At 51.8% G+C, this 20,448-nt stretch overlaps 1 protein-coding gene across 2 annotated transcripts in view; it reads right to left on the bottom strand.

Annotated features, from left to right (window-relative positions):
* LOC144762300 (exportin-5-like) overlaps nt 1-20,448 on the bottom strand; it is a 2,334,361-nt gene that overhangs the window by 983,014 nt on the left and 1,330,899 nt on the right. For both annotated transcript variants that reach the window (XM_078647447.1, XM_078647448.1), the window contains one exon: nt 13,118-13,317. In XM_078647447.1, coding sequence (XP_078503573.1) covers nt 13,118-13,317 — 200 coding nt within the window. The remainder of the gene's footprint in view (nt 1-13,117; nt 13,318-20,448) is intronic.

Genomic DNA, 20,448 nt, shown 5'->3' with positions numbered 1-20,448 from the left:
AGCACCGGAATGCTCAGGTTACCTAGCCCAGGGGCTGCGGCTGCATAGGTCTGAAAAGACGTCGGGAATCCTCGTTGCAGTCTATGGAGCCTGAAAGAAGAAGTTGCTGGCAGGCGACCAGTGAAGAGATTCGGAGGGATCCAAGCCTGGATCAGGGAAGAAGGAGACCTGTAAGCAGAGGGGACCAAGTTCTGAATCACTAGCCAGTGATTAGGTGGGCACCAGGATGGCACCGGGCGAAGTCACCTTGACCAGGTGAGTGGGCGACGCTGGGCTCTGCAGTCTCTCGGACCAGGAGGCGTTGTCGGCGACCAGGATGGAGGTGCGAGCTGTCCCACGGAGGTATCTGCTGTCGACGTTGCTGGACCCAGGATTGGGGCAACAACCCTTGGCAAATGCAAGCCCACGCGGTGGACTCAAAATGGCGTCTGGAGTGGACCAGGAGGGTCTGGGGTGCTCCTCTGTTGGAGGGGAGCAAGGGCCAGTCTGGAGCAACCAGACCAGCAGTGTTGTCGTCGTGGTTCGTCGTCGGGAGGGTCACTAGCCAACGGGCAAGCGACCTGGACAACACGGTGAGCAGCAAAGAGCAGAAGGGCCCCACGCCGATCTCGTGGATGCAAGGGGGCTGGACTTCGGTGCTGGAGCTGCTCAGGGTCGGGGCTTCTCGAACCCCAAAGCACTCACGTGAGGATCCCTCAGTAGTCGTGCTGGGCAAGCGTCGTGCAGTCTTGAAGATGGCCGGTCCCTCGAGGTCTCGTCACACCCACGAATCTCAGCTGGGCTGATGATGCAGGTAGAGGTCAGAGGTGCCAGGGAAGCCGGTTCTCGTCGAGCTGGGCAGTCTGGATCCGGAGGAGAGACTTACAGCAAACCGCGATGCTTGGGTGGTGACTGCTGCTGCAGGGTGACTACTCCTTAGTCACAAGGGAGAAATCTTAGGAAGAGTCTTGAGTTCCTTTCGTGGAAAGTAGTTTCAGGATTCAAAGATGATCTAATTTGGAAGGGGGCCTGCTCCTACCTTTATCCTGCAAAAGGGGGCTGGCACGCGACTAAGTCCTGCCCTATGGGTGGGACTAGGAGGGGGGTGGTTACACCCCTCTCCTTTGTCCGGTCTCTCCCCAGCTCAGGGGCTGGTGTGCCCCCAGAACTGGTTTGAGCCGGCCTATGCACAGTGAGCACCGGGGTGCCACTTGCAGTCACCTTCCTCTAAAGCCCTGCCTACCTGGGATACACAAAATCCTGTCTGGGATGGTGCTGGCACCGCCCCTGACAGGAAACCCTTTGTCCTGGCCTCCGTTGCTGGAAGGACTCCCAGCAGCAGGAGGGCAGACTTGTGTCTCGGTGGCAGCATCCATTTTGTGGAGGCTGAGGCTATGTCTGACTTTAACCGGGGTTACAGGTTACCAACATGTCGTGTCCCTCTAGAAGGGTGGAATGCTAACCCCGTCGCCAGAATTGGCGAGGGGTTAGTATTCCAATTCGTATGACACCTTACTCGACATGTTTTGATAATGTTATACCAAAGTTAGCACTCGTCTATTGACTGCTTGGTTCTGTTTCCCCGTTTTGCAGCGTTAGCGCGACTGGAGTCGCTAACCACCCCGCCTTGCACCGCTGGACCGGCTGGGAGCCTGAGAAGACCTTGTGGCCGCAGAGAAGGGTGAGGCGCCGGCCCCGGGACTGCGAGGACCAGCATACACCAACTCCAGCTGGTCCTCTTCCCGTGTGCAGCCGCGCCCCCTCCCAGTGCCACGCCTCCAGCTAAACCCGTTAACTTCTCGCGGCACCCGCTTCGCGGGTGCCACTCGTCTATTGACTGCTTGGTTCTGTTTCCCGTTTTGCAGCGTTAGCGCGACTGGAGTCGCTAACCACCCCGCCTTGCACCGCTGGACCGGCTGGGAGCCTGAGAAGACCTTGTGGCCGCAGAGGAGGGTGAGGCGCCGGCCCCGGGACTGCGAGGACCAGCATACACCAACTCCAGCTGGTCCTCTTCCCGTGTGCAGCCGCGCCCCCTCCCAGTGCCACGCCTCCAGCTAAACCCGTTAACTTCTCGCGGCACCCGCTTCGCGGATGCCACTCGTCTATTGACTGCTTGGTTCTGTTTCCCCGTTTTGCAGCGTTAGCGCGACTGGAGTCGCTAACCACCCCGCCTTGCACCGCTGGACCGGCTGGGAGCCTGAGAAGACCTTGTGGCCGCAGAGGAGGGTGAGGCGCCGGCCCCGGGACTGCGAGGACCAGCATACACCAACTCCAGCTGGTCCTCTTCCCGTGTGCAGCCGCGCCCCCTCCCAGTGCCACGCCTCCAGCTAAACCCGTTAACTTCTCGCGGCACCCGCTTCGCGGGTGCCACTCGTCTATTGACTGCTTGGTTCTGTTTCCCCGTTTTGCAGCGTTAGCGCGACTGGAGTCGCTAACCACCCCGCCTTGCACCGCTGGACCGGCTGGGAGCCTGAGAAGACCTTGTGGCCGCAGAGGAGGGTGAGGCGCCGGCCCCGGGACTGCGAGGACCAGCATACACCAACTCCAGCTGGTCCTCTTCCCGTGTGCAGCCGCGCCCCCTCCCAGTGCCACGCCTCCAGCTAAACCCGTTAACTTCTCGCGGCACCCGCTTCGCGGGTGCCACTCGTCTATTGACTGCTTGGTTCTGTTTCCCCGTTTTGCAGCGTTAGCGCGACTGGAGTCGCTAACCACCCCGCCTTGCACCGCTGGACCGGCTGGGAGCCTGAGAAGACCTTGTGGCCGCAGAGGAGGGTGAGGCGCCGGCCCCGGGACTGCGAGGACCAGCATACACCAACTCCAGCTGGTCCTCTTCCCGTGTGCAGCCGCGCCCCCTCCCAGTGCCACACCTCCACTGTCAGCCACCCCCCTTAACCTGACCCCCGGAACGCGCCTCGCGGGACACGCGCGGGTCGCAGCCCGGGGCGAAGACCGGGCAAAGAGCGGGCCGTTTGAGGCCGTTCGAGGACTGAGAGACTGGGCTGGGCCACACCCCCTGTAAGTAGTTACCTACATTATACAAACACTTATTACTGCAGTATTTTAGCATTATTTATACCCACAAGAATATCACTTATTTCCCCGACTTTTTATCTGACACAATGGTAGTTACGAGAGGGAAAAAGACCTTAGCTCTAGGGAGTGTCGGAAGTCTAGTGGGCCCCATGGACGATTTTATTACAAAAGCAAATACGTTCATCGACCAAAGCATTTCCCTTATGGAAAACAGAGTCTCACTAGACCTAGAATTTGCCAAAAGATCCTCCCTGGGAAATTTAGCTCAAGCTAGAACCCCTGTGTCAAATACCAACACAAAGGCACTAGGGATCGCATGCGAAGGCAGACGTAGCCTCCCAAACAATGTAGACCTCTCAGTATCAGAGCTTATAGATTCCCCTTTGGGCTCAGAATTAGAAAAGACTCCTGAGCTACCTCCCCAATCACCCACCCAAAAACCACCAATGGAGGATACTCACGCTAGAGGTAGGAGGGAAGGAGCAATCAGTAAAAACACCTCTACTAAAACAATCTCTACCACATCAATAACAGCTCCCATCCCCATCCCACCACCACCACCAGCACAGAAACAACTCTGCACTGTAATAGTGCATCACGATCACCAAGAAAGTGCTACCCCCATCTCATTGGTTTCACAAACCCAACCTCCTGCAGAGAAGAGCTTAGAAGAACATGATAACTCTATCCTTATAAATAAGCTAGCTGAACTTTTTAAACAACTTATACAGCCCCTAGAACAAAAACTAGCAAAGATAGAGACCCACATTTCGAAGCTCATTTCTATGCCAGAACTCAAACAGGGACTCCCCCAGCAAAAGAAAGGGGGTACAAATCCTTTCCATAATACCCTCCCAAATCCCCTGGGCACAAACCCAAAACCTCTTAACCCCCAAACCACCACATTACAGCCAGTCACATCGACAGCTTCGCTTCCCACCCCCATACCGACAGTCACGTTAACCTCAACCATCGCAAATCCTAATAGCACAGTGTCAACCTTGTCAAAACAAGATAATAATAATCTGGCACCCGCAACTACCGTGCCACAATTAGCGTCAAGAAAAACCGCACCTCCCAAAACCCCGGTATTCAACCCCTTTTCCCAATCGACCCAAAGAAACACCTTAAGAGGAGCTGGAGAAAGTAAAACTCATTTTGATCTTCCCCCCGAGGCTGCTCCTTACGTAGCGGTAATGATCGGAGTTCCCGAATTAGCTCCCAACACGGTGGAACCTCCATGGTCCTTAAAAAATAAAGTACACCATTGGCTACAGACAAATCGTCCTATGCCACCAAACTGCCATGGAAGGATTTCCTCCTTACGTAGGACCCCATGGGTGGGGAAAGGCACCAAACAGTTCTCAGGGGACTGTATTATTATTACTTTTGAAGATCCCTGGGCGGCAGACTATATTAGCTCTTGGGATCAATCCAACGAAGTCTGAGGTATCAGAATCAAGCTACTTTCCTTTTTCTATCCCTTCATACAGACCACAAATAGTAACTTCTTTGAGGACCCAGTTCCCCCTTGGATAGAACGACCTCAGCGCCAACCTTCAGCTTATGAGACCAGACATTACGCTCCCCCTCGCCCTCGAGAGCAGGAAAACCCTTGGTATACAATAAATCCACGACATCACGGACCAAATTGGGGAGATTGGGGATACCAACAGCAGAGGATGCCCCGTAGAGAACCGCCCAGATGGGAATCCTGGTATAACATCCCTGTAGCAAACAGATATAGCTCCCTGAAAATGGTAGACTGACCATCAACAGACACAGAACACACTAATCCCACCCTCCCAGTTTCCCCTCCGCCAAGAAACAACACTGCAAAGAGTTTACCAACCTTAGTTCCAAAACCCAATCTCCTCACAATACCCCTCCTATTCTGGAACGTGGCAGGCCTGCGATCCAAGATCGAAGACCCCGTGGCTGTGAATTTCCTTGAACAAGGCAAAATCATCTGTCTTCAAGAGACCTGGATAACCTCAGAGGTCCATCTACTGGGGTACAAAACCTACTCCTCCCCAGCTATTAGTAGTGCAATAGGCAGACCCAAAGGAGGACTAATAACTTATATTGCCAACACCTTATCCCGCTTAAAAGTGACTAATCTCTTCACCGATCCTAATTGTCAGATATTCTCTCTCTCCTTTGCAAAAGAAGACACCACCATCATTCTTGTTAACTCTTACAACAATTTATCGGAAAATGACTTTCTGATCTTTGTTGAAAACATGCAGGAGAGATTAGGATGCCTATTACAGCGGGAGACTACCTCCAAACTGATTCACCTTCTCTGGGGAGGCGATTTTAACCTCCATCCATGCACAACGGCAGTCTCCAAACAATGTGGGTTTGTGGATGAACAGGAAGCTTCACTAGCTCACTTCGCCCACAACAAATCCCGGTAAAGCCATGAATAACATTCTGTCAGAGTTTGATTTAGTGATCGCTAATTCACTAAAGGCGAAAGAACACCAGTTCGACCCAACCTACGTGGGCAGAGGCCACCAGACAACAGTGGACTATATCCTGCTCTCTCAAGGGCTCACCACAACGGTCACAGACCACAAAGTGTTGGCAAACACACTAAGTGACCACTACGCTTTAAGGATAGAACTTCATCCACCAGAATACAAATCCAAGACCCCTCACATAGCTAAAGCTCTCACACAAGAAAGTTTGCAGTTGGGGAAATACAATGGCTACTCCATAAAATGGGAGAAGATTGACCCGCAAAAACTCACGAAGAAATTGGTAAACCAGGCATACCTGAATATCATTAACTGCCTGGACCCAGAGACAAATCATGCAGAGGTCCTCTCAAACTTTGGAGAAATTCTGGCCGTGGCCAAGGAGTTGCTCACGGGGAAAGTAACAAACAAACATTATAAAAAAAAAGGATGGTTCGATCACAACTGTACGAGGGCCCTAACCGACTTAAAATCTGCCCTTCATAAAAAGCCAAGAGATGTGGGCCTCATCCAACGTTTGAGAAGGCAATACAAAAATGATCGTAGGGCAAGACTACAACAAATGAAAGAGAAACTGTGGAAAGATCTAGACAAGAGCTCCTTATCAAAAAACAGCAAGGACTTCTGGAGAACGGTCAGATCCCCATACCTATTAGATAATAACTCTCCCAAGATAGAGGTGGCCATTGATGAGGGAACTTGGATAGCTCATTTTGGAAATATATTCAAAACCTACGAAATCACAGACCATCGATCAAATCATAACAACGAGGTACAATATTCAATCCCAATATCTTTTGATATCTCGGAAATCTTGGTCGCCTTGGAAAGAAGCAAGACAGGAAAAGCCCCGGGCCCTGATGGCGTCCCGGTTGATCTTTTCAAATGCAATCAAGATCTTTGGGCACCCATCCTTACAAGAGTCTGTACAGCGGCAGCCAGCGAAGGCATTTTAGATTCCTGGACAAGATCAGTTATGGTCCCCATCTTCAAAAAGGGGGATCGCCAGGATCCGAAATGCTACCGCCCTATTTCGCTACTGGACTCTCTTGGCAAAGTGGTGGGGAGGGTTATTCTGGAGAGACTCCAACAGTGGAGTGAGGATAAAGCCATCATTTCGGATCTTCAATTCGGCTTCAGAGAAGGCCTTGGGACAGTAGAGCAGGCACTCAATCTTAGTCTTATAATGGCTAAATACATGCACGCCAAGAAAACCACGGTTTACATGGTCTACGTAGACCTGTCCGCCGCTTTTGACTGTGTCTCACACTCCAAACTATGGGCGGTCCTAAGAGAAATGGGTGTGGAGCCCTCCCTGTTGGATCTCCTGAGAGAGCTGTACTCTGGGGCCTCGGCGAGAGTTCGCTTTGGAAAGAGTGGTGAGCTGACTGAGTCGTTTGGGGTGGAGCGGGGAGTCAGGCAGGGCTGTGTCCTGGCCCCCTTTCTCTTCTCACTCTACACAAACGGCCTGGAGGAAGAGATGTTGAGGGGGGCTCAGGACATCCCAAAACTGAAACAGAGACCGATCCCAGCGCTCCTCTATGCGGATGACGCTGTCATCCTGGCCCGAACTCCTCGTGAACTCCAGTACTCACTCAACAGATATACCTCATTCATGAGCTCACTGGACCTAAAGGTCAATATAAAAAAAACTTTTGTCATGATTACGGGGGGGGCGAAGAAAGATACAAAAAATATCTTTCTCGACAACCAACCTCTTAAGACTACCACCCAATATCCATATCTTGGGATCATGATTGACCACAAGTTAACATGGAAACCAGCTGTGGAGACTAGATGTCATCTCTTTAAGCGCTCGACAGCGGCCTTGCAGTCTTTCTCACGGAAATTGGGAAGGAGGCGCCCAGTAGAACTCCTGAGAATTTACAAGGCCAAGTGCCAGGCTATTGCTCTTTACGGAGCAGGAATCTGGGGCCACACGGAGGTTGGCGCCCTCCAGAAAATTGAAAATAAATTCATCAGATTTCTTCTTGCTACCCCGAAGGGCACATCAACTTACGCCTCCCACATGGAACTCGGAATTCCCTATCTCCAGGATCTTATCAAAATCCAACCCTTGTTGCTGTGGAGACGTATCTGGGTATCGGACACAAACACACTAACTCAATTGATTGTGACCGACACAATGTCACTCGACCATTCTCTTAGACTGAAATGGCTACGTTACATTAGATCTTTTTTTATTGACCTCGGGCTTGAACAATACTACCTCCAACCAGAGGCGATTGCATCTCTCCCAAAAAAGGAGCTTAAAGAACTTGCTCTACGACATCTGGAAACACTAAGACTGTCCGCTGATGCTGCAAAACCATCAGTGATTCAGGCGAATATAGTCCAGCAAACCTTTGGTATTCAACAATTTCTTACCTTACAGACTAAATTATACGAGAGGATGCTGTTGACCAGGCTTAGACTGAACCTTTTTTTCAGACTGGTCGCGTTTCCTATAAATAAGGCCTGGGAACAAAGCTTGCCCCCATGTCCTTGCGACGGGACATCTATTCAATCGAATATCCACGTTATCATGTTCTGTAAATTTTACCATCCTCACAGAAAACGTTGGATCCTTCCGATATGCAGGAGGTGGGGTCTCAGACAGTGCCGACCGGCCTTTTACCGTCTGCAATCCTTAGAGTCTGAAGAACTTTGTTATTTAGTCCTAAATTTTTTAAAGTGCATCATGAATCATAGAAAAAATCTTTAGTTACATGTACAAGAAAAAACAATGACTTTTAAAAATTCAAATGCCTTCGTTTTAACATATGTCTATTGTATTAACAGTACTTTTTATTGCTGAAATTGTTGTCTTTTATGGTTTTCTCTATGATTAACCGAATAAAGAACTTATTATTATTATTATTATTATTATTATTATTATGTTTTGATAATGTTATACCAAAGTTAGCATATGACCGCGAGGTACATAATGCACTTAAGAGTATATGGTATAGCGTTATCATGGAACAGCTATTAGGACTTGGTTCCGCAAGCTGCAAACGGGCTCAGCTCATGCCAGAGCACCATATCACATTATTCCAAGCACTCTGCCTTCAGGATTGTTAAGGCCTGCCATAGGAGTGACTGATAGGAATATATGTGTCCATTTTAGGGTTAGATATAGGAATACTATATCTAAAGCAAAGGGTGTGTACACCACCTTGCCCCAGCTGTAAAGCAGCCAGTTGTGTCTGGTTTAGTTAGTCAACCCAGGGGTGGCATAATACATGCTGCAGCCCCTGGGAGACTGCTGGGTGCACCTCTGCCCTGGTTACAGGGACACAAGAGAGGGCCCAGTGCCAATTCAGTACCTGGGTACAATTTGGAATAGAGAGAACAGCTAGGCTGTGGGTCTGATTAGCAGGCCCACAGCCAGGGAAAGTCGTAAACCAGTGAAGCAAAAAGCAAAATTCTGGGGTGATCATAGGATTGCAGACCCTACTCTCCTACAGGGGGGATCCTGGATAGGCGTGGGCAAAGCTCGGAGATCGGTGTGTCCTCAGGGAGCCCCCGGCCCCCACCTCATCAGCCTGAGCCCCGTCTGATTCCCGCGGCGCTGCGCACTGTGTTCTTGCAGCAGGGGGTGGTGGGGGCGCTCCAAGGTTCTCCTCCACGTCTTGGGACCGGTCCGCCTACTTAACAAGCCAGGAGCTAGAGCGGCAGGCGGCCGCGGCAAACTCCGTGCGGCGAGGAATGGTCCGCCTCTCCCCTCCCACACGCAGCTCCTCGGCAATGATTAGTGGCAGCGATCTGGGTCACTCCGCGTCCAGCCGCCGGGCGTCTCCTGGCCCCCAGGGGTCGTTAGGTGACAGTCCGCTCGGTGTCTCCCCAATGGAGAAAGGATTGTCCGTCTCGTTGGGGGTGCTGGGGGCGCCGGTCGCTCCCGGGTCCTCGGCCGTCCGCAAAGTGTTCAGGACGAAGCGGGCGCCATCTTGGTTTCCGCCTCGCAGTCCTCTCGATCCCTCAGGTCTCCGTCCCGAAGACCGCCACGGACCTTCAACTTCGCCAAATAATGCACGGGCCACTGGGCTCTCCTTTGCGGGGTCGGGATTCCCAGGGCGCCCCCGGGAACAGGATAAATGATGGCTCGATCGCGGAGCCGAGTCACTAGGCGACCTCCGCCATCGGCGCTCAAGCCACGCCCCCTCCTTTTTCATTTTGACCAAGATGGTGTCTACCGCAGGACCAAATAAAAAGTCTGGGTTAACTGGTTGGTTTAGAACGTTGGACTGCACCTCATTCTTAAAGCCGGAAACCCGCAGCCATGCATGTCTGCGGAGGAGGACACTAGTATTAATGGATCTAGCTGCGGTGTCTGCAGCATCCAGCACACATTTAATGGAGGCGTTGGAGATGAACTTTCCCTCCTGAATGAGATCATTTGCTTGTGCTTTAAACGGCTCGGGCAAATGTTGCATAAGGCTTTCGAGTTGATCGTAATGTGCCATATCGTAACGAGCCAGGAGTGCCTGTGTGTTAGCAATTCTCCAAGAATTGGATGCCTGTGCCGCTACCCTTTTGCCCGATGCCTCTAGGATTTTGGACTCTTTATCAGGGGGAGGTGCTTCCCCTGTAGTCTGAGAGTTGGCTCTTTTTCGTGCGTTAGCAACCACTAGGGAGTCTAGTGGCAGCTGGCCCTTGATATAGGTGGGGTCTGTAGGAGCCGGTCTATACTTTTTTTCTATTCTGGGATTGATTACCCGTGCCCTGGCTGTGTCCTTGACTATGTCAGGTGCATGTTTTAGAACACCCTTCAGCATTGGAAGTGTTTTGACACTTTTCTCTGCAGTAGTGAAAGTGTCAAAGAGGAAGTCCTCTTCTACAGGGTCACTATGCATGGTACGTTGTGGAATTGCGCTGCCCTGTCTATGAGTTGGTTAAATACTACTGTGTCATCAGTGGGTGATGGTTTAGTAGAATAAGTGAGCACATCAGGGATAGGATGTGTATCATAAGGGTCTGTTGGTTCCTCCCAAGGTATCTCTTGATCTGGATCTTGAGGAAAGTCATATAGGGGCTGTGGTTCATACCCTGTGTTTCCCTCATCGTGGTTTGAAGGTGAGGTAAGTGGTGTGAAGGGCATAAAAGGTTGAAAAGGGAGTGAGGGTCTCGTGGGAGAAGTGCCAAAGTCCTTTTTCTTGAGTGGGATAGGTGAATCAGGTGCAAAGTCCAAAGGTCTCTTTTTCCTATGCAGGATGGTAACCTTACCCGTGTCTGGGTTAATGTAAATTTTTGCCTGGTCCTCGGATGGATCTGGGTGGAATAGTTCTTCCTCTACAGTCCTGGGCTTAGGCTTGGACCTTTAAGGCTCGACGATGGCAGGTTTGTCGACGACCTTTGGTGTTTTGCTGGGTTTTTCCGCTCGGGCCGTGATTTCGGCTTGACTTGTCGTTTCGGGTCGGCAGGAACTTTCGGGTCGACACGTTGTTTGTGCTCCGTAGGCTTCTTTGGATGAGTGTCTTTCACCGGATCGACTGTCTTTTTTGGATCCACCAGTGTCTTTGGAGCTGTTACTTTTGGGTCGACAGGTTTGTCCGGCTTCGGTACGGCACCAGATGCCGGGTCGACAGCCTTTGGAACCGCAGGCTTGGTCGGGTCGGCGACCTTTCTTGGTTCGACGCCCTTCGGTTGCGTGCCCTTGTTCGGGTCGACCGATTTTTTGGGGTCGACGGCTTTTGGCTGAGCAGCCTTTGAGGGGTCGACAGTCTTCTTTGGCTCGACGCTCTTAGGCTGTGCGGCCTTTTTTGGATCGACGCCCTTCGGGTCGGTGACCTTTTTTGGCTCTGGTACCTTCTTCGGGGCGATGGTACTGAGCCCTGGGGTTTCTGAAGGTTTCGGTTTCGTAGCAGAGGCAGAAGTCGGGGCTGTCGAAAGACTCTTATGATCTTGGCTAAGGCCTGTTGGCAATGCCTCGACCGAAGCCTTTGGCGAGGGGTCAATTGGTGTCGGGGCAGTGTACTCACGATTTGGCCCGAAGGGAGTTCGTCGTCGGAGTAGTCCTAGACTGTGACGATCTCTAGGTCCGCGTCTTGAGCGTCCGGCAGGTCCTGGTCATCATCGAAGATGTTGTCGGGTTCCGGTGACTGTCGCTGCATCTCTTGCCTAGCGGCCCTTTGGATCCGTATTGTTTTTTTCGATCGGAACTGGGCGCAGGCCGGGCAGGTTTCTTCCCTATGGTCTAGGGAAAGGCACTTGTTGCATACTGAGTGTTTATCAGTATGGGGGAACTTTGAGTTGCATTGTGGGCACCTTCTGAAAGGGCTTCTTTCCATCGACGGTCGCCTCATGTGGCGTCGAAAAGGCCCAACGGCCTGCGTCGACAACCGATTTGAGATGGAAGGTTGTATGGAGTAGAGAGGTACTGAACGATAACCATACCGACGAAGTCCAAGGCCTTTTCGCCTTCAGAAAAGTTTTGTTTCGATTCAGAGTAGGAGTAAAGGAGTTTGCATCCGAACCCAATGGCGGAAAAAAAACAATCTGAGCATGGAAAGGATGCCCATGCGCACTGTAGTCCAGGGGAGGAGTCCCCTATCTCGTGATACTTCGAAGACTCTTCCAGGACAACAAAGTGCAATCATCCGGACCCAACACTAGGCGGCGATCTATGCACAGATATGAATTCAGCAGCCCACATGCCTAGAACCTATGATTTCACTTTAAACTTTGGTTTTGCTTTGCAAAGCTTAGCTTATTACATTATATAAGCTGTAATGTACCTGCTGTAAAAGTCGTCATGTAAAGACTGATTTCACATTAAACTGATCCTACGATACAGAACTGAGGTTGGGAAGGTTCAAAAGGAGGAATTTTCAGACCGGAGTAAAAATGCAAAACACACAACTTGTACATGTGAATGGATTTCTTTTCCACTGTTTTCTTACTCTAAGTCTGAGATTAGAATGTACAGTAAGAATAGGGGAAATGCTGCCAGTGAATCCAATGAAGAAAAGACCATACACCGATTCAACTGTTCACAGAACTGCAGTGTTCAATGGAAGTGGAGGGCAGACTTCCAACCAGGCATGTCCAAAGTCATACCTAGCTGCAGAGGAGAATATCAGTGATAAAACCTGCATATGACCTTGTTCGAGACTTGCTGAACTCCTCATAACCAAGAGAAAACAGACCATAGCAAGGTATTTTGTAATCAGGAGGGAAAATGGGTATCTGCACCTATTTGATGAAAGAAAATGGGAACAGAGTATGGAAGATAGTAAAATAAGAGGGTAGATTAATGAGGTACTGGAAAAAAGGGAACAGGAGTTAAATAGTCATCGTGGAACTAAGAGGTATAAAAAGAAACCGGGATTGACAAAACAATAGAGTAGCGGAAAAAAGACCTACAAAGGTAAGGAAAGAAAAGGTCTTTAGGGAAGTGATGGGGGTGGTGGGTAGATGCTTGGTATTTAACAGTGGCTTCTGGGGGAAACATCTATTAAGAGGTGTATGTTGCTTTTCACAAAAGCTTGATCCCAAACAGCTTCCAGGAATATCTCATTTGTTTGAAGCTAAACATAAACCGGAGAGCTTGAGTTTAATTCATGATCAGTGACAACTACTTTCTAATGTTACCTAACTGGTTAAAGAGATGGCAGCCTTACCATTGCATCACCTCAGACAGCCAGAGTGCAGCTACAGGAGTCAGCAGCTCTTCCAGGAACGATTTCTGCCGCTCATAGTTGTCAAAGTGGTTGCTGAGCTGCACCAAACACTTTGTCAAGAGACCCTTCTCCATTCCAGTCATCAACAGCTCGTTGGACAACAGACGCTTCACATTATCAAACAATGTCTGAAAGTGCGGCTGAAAACAGAACAGAACAGAGTGAAGGGCTGCTAGGAACCTTTCTGCAATTACGTGATCAGGGATTGGCCTGCTCACAATCAATCATTCCAACTACTAGACACAGGAAAACACTCAGTTATATTTCACAAGACACACAGTTCATACATGACCAAGCATTCATCTCAGATTCAGCGTGTATTTTATTACATATTTTATATCTTTATACACCATGCTTTATATTTATATTTTTGCAACCTGAGGTTCACCAATTCCTTCCAGTAGATGGAAAATCGTGACTTCATAACAAGCTCACTGGTGGACTTACATTCACAAAATACTCTGTTTATTTGTACCTTTACATTTTACCATTCAAGTTCTCGCTAAACTACATTAGAAACTGCAGCACTACATAATTACTTACCATTAAAGGATAATTTGTATCCTCCCAATTCCATTGTTCCTTTCACAAAGTGCTAGAGGATCAGAGTAATGTACAGGCATTGCTAAACCCCCACTATGTGATGTAACAGTCAATCAACCATTCCTACACTAGATACCCGACCAGTTAAACTGTTTTCAGTGACAATACTTTTCTAGCTGGAGTCACACAGAAATTTCAACTCTTGGATGCAAGATGACACGAGGAAAAGAGGAAAAGTTACTCACCTTAGGTAACGCGCTTTATAGTAGAGTCTCTATCTAGCACCAGATTTCTCACCTTTTGAATGTTCCTCATAAGTCACACAGGGTCCAGAACGTTTCAGCAGTACCTTGGCACACCACCAGTTGGATCCGAATGACTACGCAATGATGCCGATTCGCTCCAGAAATGAGGTGCAGAGCCTACATATGCACCCCCCCCCCCCCGAGATGACATGAAATGCTTTTGAGGCTGGCCGCGCTCCAGATGCAGAGCAACCAGAGCGCACTGGTTGTGACTAGTGTGTAGATTTCTAGACTTGGAATCTTATTAATGGATCAAGCCCAATCACGCAATGAAGAGGATAGGCGAGTCAATGAAGAATCTGCAGCTATATAGAGTCACTACCAGAAAGCGTTTCAAAGGTATGTAACTTATTCTTCTGATAGAGACATCTAGCCGCAGATTACTCGCCTTTTGAATAACTACCAAAGCAGTACCTTTTCTGGAGGGTGGTCTGTGAATGGACTCAAATCAGAAATTCCTGCAGGATTGTCCCTGTCACAGAACCAGACTGCCCAGACAATACTTCTTTGTGAATGTATAGCCGGACCCTCATGTAGCTGCCTGGAATATGTCTAGGACGGGGACTCTGTATACTAACGCAGTGGTAGCAGCTTTGGGCCTGGTAGAATGAGCATGCAGAAGTTCTGGAGGCTGCTTTTTGGACAATGCATTGCAGTTCTTAATATAGAGCATGTTCAAGAAGAAGATGGTTCTCTTCTGTACTACCTTACAGTTTGTTGCTTCAGAGAACCCGGCAAAGAGCTAATCGTCCACCTGGTGTTCCGTGGTATGACCAATGTAAAAGCTGGGTGCTCTTTTGGTATCCAAGCGATGGAGCCTCTCCTTCGCCTTAGAGAGGGTGAGGTGAGCATAGAACGCATACAGGGTGATGGTTTGACCAATGACGCTCAAGTCCACAGAACCAGTTTGTCTGGAAAGAAGGTAGCATACAGTGGATTGAAACAAAGAGCCACTCATATGCTGTGCTAACGTCAACGAACACCATCTTAAAAGGAGCCGTAAGGGACAACTGAGAAGTGGCTCAGAGTGCACATTAAATAAACTGAGGGCCAGGTTATGGTCCCACTTGGGCATCACAAAAGGAGAAGGGGAACATATGTGCGAGCCCTTTCAAGAATTGCATCTCAAACGGTGACAAAGAGGAATGATCTGGCAAAAGTAAGATTGTAGGAAGGGCCTGAAGATAACCTTTAACCATGCCCAAAGCAAAACCAAAAGCAATAGACAATACAAACAGAATGAAAGATACCTTGCTCTAGACGGGGCTGTTAAAAAATGGGGTAGTGGTTGACTAGAGTATGAGCCCTGGTCAGCATCAATCACAATCCTTGTCAGGGTAAGGACTAAGAAATCCCCAAATTAACCTGTGCTCAACCCCCTGGTAGCTTAACAAAGAGCAGTCAGGCTTAATTAGAGGCACTGCGTAAAGTATCTAAGCAACACTTCGAACAGTAAAACAGTGAAAACACCACACAAAGATCCCACACTAGGTTAGAAAAATAGAGATTAATGAACAAGTTACTTACCTTCGGTAACGATATATCTGTAAGAAACAGTAGTTAGTATTAGATTCCTTACCTTAGAATATCCCCAGGCGTCAGTCTGGATCCGGAAACTTTTGCGTAGCAGTACCCCTGCGCGTCGGTAGGCGTCGTCTGCAGGCGTCCCCTGCGGCTCCGCGTCGTCGGCGTCGTGCGCCGTGATGACGTCGCTGGAGTATATAGACGCCGCCTCCGCGCGCTGACGTCAGTTCTTTGCACACAGCTTTTCCGCGCCAGAAAACGCAGAGCCATGTGAGAACGAACACTGGTGCCATGTGAAAACTAGGGCCCTGAAAGGGATGTCCTTAACCCTAGGTATCAGTTCGCAGAACGGGGAGGATGGGTGGGGCGGTAAGGAATCTAATACTAACTACTGTTTCTTACAGATATATCGTTACCGAAGGTAAGTAACTTGTTCATCTGAAAGAAACAGGTTAGTATTAGATTCCTTACCTTAGAATAGATACCCCAGCAATACCAACCCCGGTGGTGGGTCTGCGAACCAATACAATCCTACACCAGAAAATCCTGGAGGACCGAACGGCCAAAGAAGCCGTCCCTCCGGACTTGACTATCCAGGCAGTAATGCCTCACAAAGGTGTGCAGCGAGGCCCACGTAGCCGCCTGGCAAATGTCCTGCAAAGGGACTCCCCGGCCCAGGGCAGTAGTAGCCGCCGTGGCCCGAGTGGAATGGGCCCTCAGCCCAACAGGAGGCTCCTTCCGAGCCAAAGAGTAGCAGGCTTTGATGCACAGGACGACCCACCGAGAGATGGTTCGTTTCTGTACCGCCCTTCCCTTCTTCTCACCCACGTAGCCAACAAACAGTTGTTCATCCACCCGGAACTGGCGTGTGCGATCCATATAAAATGAAAGCGCACGTTTTGGGTCCAGACGATGGAGCCGCTCTTCATCTTTTGAAGGATGCGGAGGCGGGAAGAAGGAGGGTAAGGTGATGGACTGCCCGATGTGAAAAGCAGAAACTACTTTGGGCAGGAAAGAAGGTTTAGTTCTAAGAACAATCTTGTCAGGATGAACGGACAAGAAAAGGAGGTTTAACAGAAAGAGCCTGGAGCTCACTCACTCTCCTGGCAGAGGTGATGGCAACCAGGAAAGCCGTCTTTAAAGTGAGAAGACGTAGAGGACAGGAATGAAGCGGCTCAAAGGGAGCGCACATCAAGAAAGTCAGAACCAGGTTCAAGTCCCACTGAGGCATCACGAACGGAACAGGTGGATACATGTGCGTGATGCCTTTCAAGAATCTCAGTACAATAGGGGACTTGAATAAAGATGGCTGATCAGGTAGCCTTAAGAAGGCGGAAAGGGCAGAAAGGTAGCCCTTGATAGTGCCCAGAGCAGAGCCCTGCTGGGCAAGAGAAAGAAGGAAGAGGAGAACCTCAGAAAGGGGAGCAGAGAGAGGATCCACAGCCTTTGCTGTGCACCATGCCACAAATCTGTTCCACCGGCAGGCGTATACCGACTTTGTGGAGGGACGCCTGGCTGCCAGAATCACATCACAGACTTCAGGAGGCAAGTCAAATGGCCTCAACTGTCGCCGCTCAATCTCCATGCATGGAGGTGGAGACTGGACAGGTTCGGGTGGAGGACCGTCCCCTGCTGCTGCGACAGAAGGTCCTCCTGAAGGGGCAGGCGGATCGAGGGACCGACTGACATGCTGAGTAGCTCGGGATACCAGTACCTTCGAGCCCAGTCCGGAGCCACAAGGATAACTTGGGCCCGGTCGCGCCTGATCTTCTTCAGCACTCTGGGCAGAAGTGGTATAGGCGGAAAGGCGTACAACAGACCGCAACTCCACTCGCGCCGAAAGGCGTCGCCGAGCGAGTGCCGTCTTGGAAACTCCAACGCGCAGAACTGATGACATTGCGCGTTCTCTTCTGTGGCGAATAGATCTAACCAAGGCTCTCCCCATTGCAGAAAGAGGCCTTTCGCCACGTCCGAGTTCAGACGCCATTCGTGATCCACCGAGCACCGACGGCTGAGTTCGTCCGCCCTGGCGTTCAGAGAACCTGCCAGGTGTTGAACCGTCAGAGTCACGCCCTGACGTTCCAGCCATTGCCAGAGGAGCAGAGCCTCCTGGCAGAGGGTCCACGACCCCACCCCGCCCTGTTTGTTGCAGTACCACATGGCGGTGGTGTTGTCCGTGAACACCTGCACAACACTCCCGTTGACAAAGGGGAGGAATGCCTTCAGTGCTAGGCGAATCGCCCGCAGCTCCAACATGTTGATATGGAGCCGGGACTCCGCCGGAGACCAGATGCCTCTGATCTCCGCCTCTCCCAAGTGGCCTCCCCAGCCCCGGAGGGACGCGTCAGTCACAACTACGTGCTCCGGTTGGGGAAGGGAGAGGGATCTGCCGCAGACCCAATCGCGGTCCGTGAGCCACCACTGCAACTGTCTCGCAGTGCCCTCCGAGGTCAGGACATGGTCGGATAGGTTGCCTTGATGCTGGGCCCACTGAAACTTCAGGTCCCACTGCAGAGCCCGCATCCGCCACCTGGCGTGATGCACCAGAAGGATGCAGGAGGCCATCAGCCCCAGAACGCGCGGCGTCAACCTGACCGAGACCCTGAAAAGATGGGAATCAGAGCCTGAATATCCCGGACCCGCCGTTCCGGAGGATAAACCCGAAACTGCGCCGAGTCGAGAACCGCTCCGATGAAAAGGAGCTTTTGGGAGGGACACAGGTGTGATTTCGGCACTTTGATGGAAAACCCCAGCTCGCGCAGGAGGTCTGCCGTCATCTGAAGGTGGTGGACGACTGTCTGGGGCGAGCCCGCCTTCAACAACCAGTCGTCGAGGTAGGGGAAGACTGAAACCCCTAACCGGCGCAGATGAGCTGCGACCACCGCCATCACCTTTGTGAACACCCGTGGGGCGCTGGTAAGGCCGAATGGAAGCACGATAAACTGAAAGTGCTCGTGGCCTACCGTGAACCGCAGGTAACGCCGGTGGGCCGGCAGGACGGGGATGTGAAAATACGCATCCTGCAAGTCCAACGCTACCATCCAGTCTAGTGGGTCTAGAGCAGCCAAGACCTGAGCCAAAGTCAACATCTTGAACTTCTCCTTCCGGAGGAAGCCGTTGACGTTCCGTAGATCCAAGATAGGACGCAGGCCCCCCTTGTCCTTCTTGGGTACCAGAAAGTAGTGGGAGTAGCAACCACACCCTACTTCTGGCCCAGGAACGCGCTCGATGGCCCCCTTGGCCAAGAGGGCCGTAACTTCCTCCTGCAGAAGTGTCAAGTGGTCCCCCGACACACGGTGGTTCTGCGGTGGCATGGCTGGAGGAGTGGTCTCGAAGGGAAGGGAGTAGCGCCTTCGGACGAGCTGCAGCACCCACCTGTCCGATGTGATAGTGCGCCAGCGGGAGTGGTGATGGCGAACCCTGCCACCCACTGGCGTCACATGGGCCTGAAAGCTCGGACTAGGAGGACTTGGAGGCTGCTGCGGGGGGAGGTGTGGCCTGACCTCGCCGCTGTCCCCGACCGCCACCACGGCGGAATCCACGGCCGCCACCGCGTTGAGAAGTGTTCTGCGGTGCGTGGCTGGCAGCACGTGTGGGACCGCCCCTTCCGTGGCCACGAAAGGAGCGAAACGAACCCGTTTGCTGGCGCTGGGTCGAGAGACCCAAGGACTTGGCCGTGACCCTGGAGTCCTTGAAGCGCTCAAGCGCGTTGTCCGCTTTGTCGCCAAACAGGCGACTGCCATCGAACGGCATGTCCATCAAGGCATTTTGGACATCCGGCGAAAAATTGGCGGATCTCAGCCAGGCGTGGCGACGAATCGCCACCGGCATGGACATCGCTCTGCCCAGCGAGTCGGTCGTATCAAGACCACACCTGATGGAATACCTCGCCGCGTCTCGGCCTTCAACCATAGCCTGGCTGAGCTTGTCCCGTACCTCCTGCGGGCATTGCGGCAAACACTCCGCGACCGTATCCCACAGAGAGTGGGTGTAGCGGCCCAAGAGGCATGCGGTATTGCAAGACCGCAGTCCCGCACTCAGGGACGAGAAGACCTTCTTGCCATACTGGTCGTACCTCTTAGATTCCCGGTCAGGCGGGGCCGACGGGAATGCGGATTGGGATGTTGAGGCCTGGATCACCAGACTCTCAGGGGTGGGATGGGTGGACAGGAACTTAGGGTCGTCCGTACACGGACGGTGGCGCCTGGCAACGTTCCTGTCAACAGGCGAACCTGAAGCGGGCCTGGACCACGTGCCCAACAGAACGTCCGTCAAGGCTTCATTAAACGGCAGCAGAGGCTCCTGTGGGCATGACTGCGGTTTGAAGACCTCGGTGAGGATGTTAGGCTTCACTTTTGCGACGGGGAGCTCAAGGTTCAAGGCCTTGGCAGCCCTCATCAGCACCACAGAGTAGGCAGCCCCAGCCTCCGATGCCACAGTGGGAGGCGAGACAAAACCAGGGTTAGGAGATTCGTCCAGACCACTGGCATCCCCCAAGTCACCTGTCCAGTCCACGTCGTACTGGCACTCGCGTGACAGAGGGTCCTCAGACCCCTCCCAACCCTCTCCATAATCTTCATCACCATACTCGGATTCAACGATGTAGACCGGCTCCTCGGGGTCAATGGGCCCCATCGGCGCCGGACTCGGCGTCGGGCGACGCCGGTCCGACTCCGCGTCCGGAGTTGGAGAGGGAATGGGGGTGGCGCCGGAGCCCCGACGCCAGCCGGAACCGGCATCGGAGTCACGGCGCCGCGCGGAGGCGGCACCACGGGTTGCCCCGATGGAATCGGCGCCGGAGAGGCCGGGTGACCAGCCAGCGACGACCCTGAAGGGCCCAGCGGCACCGGGGCCGGAGCACCCGACGGCGGAGCCGGGACCGGAGCACCCGACGGCGCC

This window comes from Lissotriton helveticus, chromosome 6, assembly GCF_964261635.1.
Source record: "Lissotriton helveticus chromosome 6, aLisHel1.1, whole genome shotgun sequence".
In the NCBI taxonomy this organism is placed as follows: Eukaryota; Metazoa; Chordata; class Amphibia; order Caudata; family Salamandridae; genus Lissotriton; species Lissotriton helveticus.
This window is presented reverse-complemented; position numbering and strand designations above follow the sequence as displayed.